The 10000-nt window shown below is 43.9% G+C and overlaps 1 protein-coding gene across 3 annotated transcripts in view; it reads right to left on the reverse strand.

The window, feature by feature from the left end:
• Positions 1-3114: 3114 nt before the first annotated feature.
• LOC128684855 (uncharacterized) overlaps positions 3115-10000 on the reverse strand; it is a 503715-nt gene continuing 496829 nt past the window's right edge. For 2 of the 3 annotated variants that reach the window (XM_053771164.2, XM_053771163.2), the window contains 2 exons: positions 8049-10000; positions 3116-3567 (listed from right to left, as the gene is read on the reverse strand). The exon at positions 8049-10000 is cut by the window's right edge and continues 175 nt beyond it. In XM_053771164.2, the coding sequence (XP_053627139.2) occupies positions 3305-3567; positions 8049-10000 (2215 nt within the window). In that variant the 3' untranslated portion in view covers positions 3116-3304. Of the gene's footprint in view, positions 3568-8048 lie in introns of all 3 variants that reach the window. The other variant, XM_053771165.2, reaches the window with a different exon arrangement.

Consider the following 10000-nt stretch of genomic DNA (forward strand, 5'->3'; position numbering starts at 1 on the left):
TGGATCCTGCCTCCACTACTTTGCTTCCCAAACTATTCCGCTTCCTGACTACTCTGTGGCTGAAGAAATACTTCCTAACATCCCTGTGATTCATCTGTTTCTTCAACTTCCAACTGTGTTCCCTTGTTGCTGTGTCCCATCTCTGGAACATCCTGTCTTTGTCCACCTTGTCAATTCCTCTCAGTATTTTGTATGTCGTTATCATGTCCCCCCTATCTCTCCTGTCCTCCAGTGTCGTCAGGTCGATTTCCCTTAACCTCTCCTCGTAGGACATACCCCTTAGCTCAGGGACTAGTCTTGTTGCAACTCTTTGCACTTTCTCTAGTTTCTTTATGTGCTTGGCAAGGTGTGGGTTCCAAACTGATGCCACATATTCCAATATGGGCCTAACGTACACGGTGTACAGGGTCCTGAACGATTCCTTAAGATGGTGGAATGCTGTTCTTAGGTTTGCTAGGCGCATATATGCTGCAGCAGTTATTTGGTTGATGTACGCTTCAGGAGATGTGCCTGGTGTTATACTCACCCCAAGATCCTTTTCCTTGAGTGAGGTTTGTAGTCTCTGACCCCCTAGACTGTACTCCGTCTGCGGTCTTCTTTGCCCTTCCCCAATCTTCATGACTTTGCACTTGGTGGGGTTAAACTCCAGGAGCCAACCGCTGGACCAGGCCTGCAACCTGTCCAGATCCCTTTGTAGTTCTGCCTGATCCTTGTCCGATTGACTTCTCATCAACTTCACATCATCTACAAACAGGGACACTTTGAATTCTTTTCCTTCCTTCCTTCAGAAACAGCACCGGCCCTAGGACTGACCCCTGTGGAACCCCACTCATCACAGGCACCCACTCTCACACCTCGTCTCGTACCATGACTCGCTGCCGTTTTCCTGACAGGTATTCCCCGATCCATTCTAGTGCCTTCCCTGTTATCCCTGCCTGGTCCGGTTTTTGCACTAATCTCATGTGGAACAGTCCAAGAAAATGCAATCTACCCATCTCTCTCTCTGTCTTACTGCTGTCACTCTATCATAGAGCTCCAGTAGGTTTATGACAGGATTTCCCATCCCTGAAACCATGTTGGCTGTTGTTGGTAAGCTCATGTCTCTCTAGGTGTTCCACCACTCTTCTGATAATTTTCTCCATGACTTTGCATACTATACATGTCAGTGACACTGGTCTTATAGTTTAGTGCTTCTTGTCTGTCTCCTTTTTTAAAAATTGGGACTACATTTGCTGTCTGCCACACCTCAGGTAATCTCCCTGTTTCGATAGGTGTGTTGAATATTGTTGTTAGGGGTACACATACCGCCTCTGCACCCTCTCTCAGGACCCATGGAGAGATGTTATCCGGCCCAATCACTTTTGAGGTATCTAGCTCACTCAGGAGCCTCTTCGCTTCTTCCTCGGTTGTATGTATTGTGTTCAACACTTGGTAGTGTACCCTACCTCTCTGTCTTTCTGGAGTCCCTTCTGTTGCCTCTGTGAACACTTCTTTGAATCTCATGTCGAGTTCCTCACATACTTCTTGGTCGTTTCTTGTGATCTCTCCTCCTTCCTTCCTTAGCCTGATTACCTGGTCCTTGACTCTTGTTTTCCTCCTGATGTGGTTGTACAACAGCTTTGGGTCAGATTTGGCTTTCGCTGCTATTTCATTCTCATATTGCTGCTGGGCATCCCTTCTTTCCTGTGCATATTCATTTCTGGCTCTACGACTACTCTCTTTATTCTCCTGGGTCCTTTGCCATGCATGCTTGTGTGCGTGCATGCGTGTGTGTGTGTACTCACCTAATTGTGGTTGCAGGGGTCGAGACTCAGCCCCTGGCCCCGCCTCTTCACTGATCGCTACTTGGTCCTCTCTCTCTCTCTGCTCCCTGAGCTCTGTCATACATCGTCTTAAAGCTATGCATGGTTCCTGCCTCCACTACATCACATGCTAGGCTATTCCACTTCCTGATGACTCAATGACTGAAGAAATACTTCCTAACATCCCTGTGACTCATCTGAGTCTTCAGTTTCTAATTGTGATCCCTTGTTTCTGTGTCCCCTCTCTGGAACATCCTGTCTCTGTCCACCTTATCTATTCCATACAGTATTTTGTATGTCGTTATCATGTCTCCCCTGACCCTCCTGTCCTCCAGTGTCGTCAGGCCGATTTCCCTCAACCTTTCTTTGTAGGACATTCCCCTGAGCTCCGGAACTAGCCTTGTTGCAAACCTTTGTACTTTCTCTAATTTCTTGACGTGCTTGACCAGGTGTGGGTTACAAACTGGTGCTGCATACTTCAGTATGGGCCTGACGTACACAGTGTACAATGTCTTGAACGATTCCTTACTAAGGTGTCGTTTATTTGTTCGTGTGTGTGTGTGTGTGTGTGTGTGTGTGTGTGTGTGTGTGTGTGTGTGTGTGTGTGTGTGTGTGTGTGTGTGTGTGTGTGTGTGTGTGTGTGTGCGTGCGTGCGTGCGTGCGTGCGTGCGTGCGTGCGTGCGTGCGTGCGTGCGTGCGTGCGTGCGTGCGTGCGTGCGTGCGTGCGTGCACTCTCTCTCGCCTAACTGTGGTTGCAGGGGTCACTGACCGATACTGGGTCCTCCCTCTCCCTGCTCCATGAGCTTTATCATACCTCTTCTTAAAACTATGTATGCTCCCTGCCTCCACTACATCGCTTCCCAAACTATTCCATTTCCTAACAACTCTGTGGCTGAAGAAATACTTCCTAACATTCCTCTGACTCATCTGAGTCTTCAGCTTCCAATTGTGACCCCTTGTTTCTGTGTCCCATCTCTGGAACATCCTGTCTCTGTCCACCTTGTCTATTCCACACAGTATTTTGTATGTCATTATCATGTCTCCCCTAACCCTCCTGTACTCGGTATTATACTCTTTCTCCTTGAGTGAGGCATATGTGTGTGTGGGGGGGGGTTTATTCTGTGAAAGTAGTAGTGGGAGTGTGTGTTATGGTGTATGAGTGTGTATGTGGAGTTTGTGTGTGACACATAGTCTAGAGTGCTCTACCTGACCTGACCCACACCCACGTGACCTGACCCACACCCACGTGACCTGACCCACACCCACGTGACCTGACCCACACCCACGTGACCTGACCCACACCCACGTGACCTGACCCACACCCACATGACCTGACCCACACTCACGTGACCTGACCCACACCTGCCTACTAGGTTAGTCTTCTATGCTTCATCTGTCTGCTTGTCCTGTTCTATTATAAATTACCAATTGCTATTCATTACTTGATATCCTGTTTTTTACCATACTAGTGGTGTGTTAGAAAATAATTAACATGATTATGACTAACCTGCAGGACTTTGATTGCGAGTAGAGTCTGGTGAGGCATTGCGTGATGATACTGGAGTCTGCAAGCTAGAAGCCGGGGATCCTTGCACACTCTGTGGCAAACTTGGAGGTCGTTGCTCCATTATAACTTGGCCCTGTGGCTGGTGGCTTAATACAGCATATCTTTGGGTGCTATTTTGCAAATATGAAGGCTGCGGGTTCAAAGTTGAAGGTCCTTCTTCAACTTGTGACATGCTGGGCAACTGATGGATCACTGCAACTGGGTGCCATGAAAGTGTGAAACAGATCATAATGACATCCTAAGTATATTTTGTATTTATTATTTCTTTAGACTATTTTTTTCAACACTTTTTTTTAACACACCAGCTGCCTCCCATGAGGCAGGGTGACGTGAAAAAGAAGAAGCACTGTTGTCATCATCACTCGTACTATCACCGTCTTGCTAGAGACGTGCTGATATTACAGTTTAGATGCCTCTCTAAATTGCAATTATCCCCACACCACCTTCAGAGTGCAAGCACTATGCTTCCCACCTCCAGGACTCAAGTCCAGCTAACTGGTTAAAATAAATCCCTCTATAATTGTTACCTTGCTCATACTCTAACAGCTTGCCAAGTCATAAAAACCACTTGCCTTCACTCACTCACACACCTGCTGGATGTCCAAGCCCCTCACGTACAAAACCTCCTTCATGCCCTCCCTCCAATCTCTCTTAAGGTGACCCCTACCCTGCCTTCTCTCCACTACAGATTTATACACTCCTAATCATCATATTTTGCCCCATCCTCTCTAACTGTCCAGACCACTTCAACAACCCCTTCTCAGCCCTCTGGATAATACTTTTAGTAATCCTGCATCTCCTCCTAATTTCTAAGCTATGAATTCTCTGTATAATATTTACACCACACACTGCCCTCAGACACGACACTTCCACTGCCTCCAGCCTTCTCCTCATTGCAACATTCAGCACCCTTACTTCACACCCCTTTTTGCCTCCATGGATAATGTTCTTTGTCTCCACAGGTGCCTAAATGCACCACCCACCTTTTTCTCATCAATTCTATGGTTGTAAAGTAAAAGGACGCAAGTGCAACTAATGTGACATTTTATTGTGGCAACGTTTCGCTCTCCAGGAGCTTTGGCAAGCCGTTACGGTAACAGCTTGACAAAGCTCCTAGAGAGCGAAACGTTGCCACAATAAAATGTCACATTAGTTGCACTTGTGTCCTTTTACTTTACATATTGTCAGTAATTTTACCAACTATATTACAATTCTATGGTTCACCTCAACTTTCATAGACCCATCTGCTGACAAGTCCCCTCATAAATATCTGAATAAATTCATTTCCTCCATACTCCCTCCTTCCAATCTGATGTTTAATCTTTCATTACCTAATTTTTTTGTTATTCTCATCACCTTGCTCTTTTCTATATTCACTTTCAATTTCCTTCTTTTAAATACCCTCCCAAATTCATCCACCAACCTGTGGAACTTCTCTTCAGAATCTCCCAAAAGCAGTGTCATTAGCAAAAAGCAACTGTGACAACTCCTCCTGTGTTAGATTCTATACATTTTAATCCCACACATTAGCATACATTTTAATCCCAACACATTAGCATTCACTTCTTTTACATCCCTACCTATAATTAAGTTAAACAACCATGGTGACATAACACATCCCTGTCTAAGGCCTACTTTTACTGGAAAATAATCTCACTCCTACATAACTTATCCTGAGCCTCACTATCCTCATAAAAACCCTTAGCTGCTTTCAGTAATGTACCACTGTCACAGTGTTTTCCTATCCACTCTATCACATTCCTTTTTTAAATCCATAAACGCAACAAAAACTTTCTTGTACAAAAATGGTATACAATACCGACAACATGAAATTAAGACATGTGCAACATCTGGGTATCTTTATTGTAGACGTTTTGCCATCCAGTGGCTTTATCAATGCAAATTCCAGGACATTACTTGAAGACAGTAGAGCTATATACAGAAGATGAGGTAATCATCTTCTGTATATAGCTCTACCGTCTTCAAGTTATGTCCCGGAATTTGTATTGATAAAGCCACTGAATGGCAAAACGTCTACAATAAAGATACCCAGATGTTGCACAGTGTCTTAATTACAAAACTTTCTTACCCTTATGTAAATATTATTCACTTCTTTGCTTCAATGTAAATATTTAGTATACATATCCCCTACCCTTCCTAGAATCTCCTTGCTCACCTGTGATACTGCTCTCTGTCTTACCCTTAATTCTTTCAATAATAACTCTTCCATAAAATAAATTATACTCAGCAGTTCTTGATATACTATAAAATAAACTCAATTTGATGGACTATTGGGAGTGGGAGCAGGTGGTCAGTAATGGCAACTGTGGTAGATACAGATCAGATTGTTTTGCCGATCATAACAATACTAAACAATTTTGTAGCTAATGGACTTTGTCCACTGTTTCTGAATCAACCAACCCAGCAGATTTTATCCTGTACTTCCTAAGTGTGTTAAAGTGAGGTTTCACTCTAATTACACAACAATCCCCAGTCTAACATTCCAATATTGTAGACATAATTTCAATACAGGATGACTGACACATTGAGAAACTTAAATGTTATCAAGACAACCTGCCTTCACTTGAGAAATGTCATAGCAGTTACTGCCACACTTGGCTGAAGTAGGTAGTCTGTGCTGCATGCACAATGCCTCCTAAAATATCACACTAATGACAATAATGTAAGTGGTTTAGTGTGGTGTACAGTAGAGAAAAATATTAGGGTCCCGTAAATCTGTTAAGCTTTATTGTTTTAAGCTGTGGTTTTTATTTTATGCCACCATAGTGAATGGATGCCTGAAAAATGGGTGGTAATCAGGTTTGATCTGAAGGGAACCTGGAGGTTATTCCGGGGATCAACGCCCCCGCGGCCCGGTCCATGACCAGGGTAGCTCCAATTCCTTATATCAAGAGACCTTCATTAACATCAAAACATCTTGAAGGGTCTTAATTACCTTTTTTTTTTTAAAGTGAGGAAATATGGAGGCTTGATCCCCTAATCTCTCAGAGAAGACCGGAGAGCAAAACAACCTGGCCATATGGATGGGCATGCACCATAGCCTTATCCAGACATTCACTGTTTCCTTGGATTCATAGATATGAACCTATAGTGTCACACACGTTTTTTTTTTTTTAAACACCAGCTGCCACAGCACAATGAACAGAGTCACACCTCTCATCAGTAAGGTTCAGGGGATCAAAGTCCCAGTCAGAAAATAAAATAAAACTTTTAGTTCTCTGACCCACCTACACCAGCTGGGCAGCTATGCTCTCCAGCCTTTTCTGAGACATCAGAGGATCAAGCCTCCACATTTCCTGTGTAAAAAAAAAAAAAAAAAAAAAAAAAAAACTTGAAACTCGAAGAGCAGCCACCTCCCCATTGTGAATTCTACGTAATTTGAATAACTAGGAAGCACTTGACTTGTACTCACTGGAATGCAGGCAAGAGAGAGATATCATAATCTACATTTGGAAAATCCTAGAAGGAATGATCTCTAATCTGCACACAGAAATCATTCCATATGAATGCAAAAGCCTGGGCAGGCAGTGCAAAATACCCCCAGTGAAAAGTAGGGGCACCATTGGTACAGTAAAACACAATAAGTGTATGGGGGCCCCAGACTATTCAACAGCCTCCTAGCAGGCATAAGGGGAATTACCAATAGGTCCCTGGCTGCCTTCAAGAGGGAGCTGTACAGTTACTTAAAGTTGGTGCCGGATCAGCCGGGCTGTGGTTCATATCTTGAACCAAGTGCGACCAGCAGTAACAGTCTGGTTGATCAGGCCCTGATCCACCAGAGGCCTGGTTGTGGACCAGGCTGTGGGGGTGTTGATCCTGAAATACCCTCCAGGTAGGTAATCAGTCATGCAAAATAGCACATACTGTCTGTAGCTGGAGAAAATATGCCTATGGAATCACCAACTAGTTATCATAATCCCAGTGTACATATTGTCTACATGTGGATACCTATAAGAAATCAAACCTAACCGAACCTCATTCCACATGCGCTGTACAGCCTCTCCTCACTTAATGATGTACTCGTTTACCAACGTCTCGGACTTACGACAGGCCCTCTGACCAGTATTCATACCTAAATAATGTATATTAAAAGCTGATTTCTTCTATTCTGTTTATTTCAAAATACAATACACTACTGTATAAACATTTAAAAATATACCAGAAATGTTACAAATGGTGCAAAGGTGACATTAAACCAATATCAAAGATGGCTGACACAAACTCACTCCCATTACAGTATGCTCCTCATTTAGTGACAGATTCATTTACCGATGTGGTCTTAGGAACACAACTCCATCGTTAAGTGAGGAGAGGCTGTATTATCCTTAAAAGTGTTTATGTATGAGATAGTATGTATGAGATAGATGCTGTTTAGCTTACTGTCAAACAGTTTATGCACCAGGTTCAACTCCCTAGATTAAGTTCCTTTATACCCCAGCTACCTCTGTCCACTTAGCAGTAAAATTAGATACCAGAGTATTAACCAACCATTGTGGGTCGCATTCACGAAAAATGCTTTCCAGTTTTTCTAGAATGTCAAATCTGGTTTAAGGAAACTCCAATACATGATGGAAATATTCAAGTATTAAATAAAAGGTATGTGTGTGCTTTATGATGTTAATTAGAAAAATGCACGAATTGTGTAGAATACAACAAACCTGCAGGACTACTACTGCTCTTAGAGTCCGATGTTTCTGGCCGAGATGTGACCGGAGACTGTAAGCTAGGGGCTGTAGATCCTGTCACACTTCGTGGCAAACTTGGTGGTCGATGCTCCATTATAACTTTAACTTGAACTTGTGAACTGTGTAATATACCTGGTGGAAGTTGATTTAATGCAGCACACCTTTGGGTGGCACTTAGAACAGATGATGGCTGCTGGCTTATCTCAACCTGACTATTAGAAATGTGTGGCCAGCTTGGCACCTGTTTTTTCAATACAGAATGCATTTGCTCATTTTGTGGAAGGCTTGATGGTTGCTTGCTCAATGTAGGAGAACCTTGTTCAGCCTGTAGCAAGTCAGGCTGTTTCTGATTAGCTGTAATTTTTCTGTGCACTTCTTCTAGCAAACTATTTTGTCTGTGATTCAAAATACGCTGCTCTTGACTGCATTGAGGAAAACCTGGTGGCCTTTGTGCCTGAACTGTGTGTGTTATATTATATGGGTGTTGATTAGGAACTGTGTGTGCTTGCACAGCATTTCCTGCTCGAGATGGCTGCTGCTCCAAACCACTTTGACTCTTGTTATTATACGTTATAACTGGCTGCTGCTGGCGCTGCTGTTGCTGCTGCTGGTGTTGCTGGCGCTGCTGTTGCTGCTGCTGCTGTTGTTCCACTACAATGTGCCCTTGAGCAGCATATGAGAGATTTGGTGGTCGTTTATCTGTAACCTGTCTTGTATGGTTAATAACACTATAATTTTGAGAGGCAGACCCCTGCTGACTTAAGTCTAAAGCTCGGGCCCAATTCCCTGCATGAAGTGACCTTGGACTAGCCTGTGAGTAACTCAACTGCATGACTGGTCTTGTTGAAGTCTCTGAAGCTGCTCCCATGAATGAAAGAGGTGGTGGCATCACTCTAGAGGCTTTTAAGTTGCTGCTTAAAGCACCTCCTCCCATAAATGTAAGAGGCGGAGGCGGTGATGAACGGCCGCTTGACCTGGAAGTGTTCCAGCCGTCAGGTCTAGGTGCCGATGGATATCTACTGTATGCTGTAGGTATGCCTTGACTTAATGTCTCTCGAACTCTGCCTGTATGGTCTACACTCAAAATTCTTGTCCCCATGGGAGAACTTGTTTGTACTACTGCTGTTGGTGGAATACCTGTCGAGATAGGGACATGGGCTGGAGGAATTGCAGTCTGACCATACATCCTTCCTTGATTGACAACTGCTTGGGTATGAACCTGTGCTGATGATAGAGAGCCACTTCCATCTTGTACACCTGGAATGGGAGCAAGAACATGCAACTGTCCTTGACCAGTCTGAAGCTGCCCTGGAGCCAGGAAAGTTGTGGCATAAACATGTCCTGGTGGCAAAGTGTTAGTACTATACATATGAGGTACAGTTAATGCAGTAGTGTGTGCTGGAGGAGGCTGCATGAGTTTAGCACCAGGCAAATGATCCTGAGCAATACCATCTTCCAGAGTAGTTTGACTCTGGCTGACTTTTGGCCTCACAGCTGCATCAGTATCTATTCTACTACCCTGAGAATCAAGAACTAGAGACCAGCTTGGTGGTGGACGAGCACTTCCCTTCAACCCAAACATTCCAAGATCCATCATTATATGACTCCCTTCTAACGAATCCAGATAAGAATTTTTTGATGCTCTCTTTGCTAAGTTTAAACCAAGCCAGGTAAGATACTTTATTTGCCCACGGCTTAACCTCTCATTACGAAATCGCAAAAGTTGCTTCTTATTAGCAGATATGATTCCATGGCTACTTAGATCACTAGCCCGCTGTGTACCTTTATCAGAGTAAGTGTTCCACAAAGAATCTCTGAGCTCATTCATCAGTACAACATGTGGAGGTGGTCCTTTGCGTGGTTTGTGTTTACGTGGACAAGGTGCTGGCAGAGGCTCAGGAGGAACGTCTGATAAGGGCGAACTG

Source organism: Cherax quadricarinatus, chromosome 5, assembly GCF_038502225.1.
Source record: "Cherax quadricarinatus isolate ZL_2023a chromosome 5, ASM3850222v1, whole genome shotgun sequence".
Classification (NCBI taxonomy): domain Eukaryota; kingdom Metazoa; phylum Arthropoda; class Malacostraca; order Decapoda; family Parastacidae; genus Cherax; species Cherax quadricarinatus.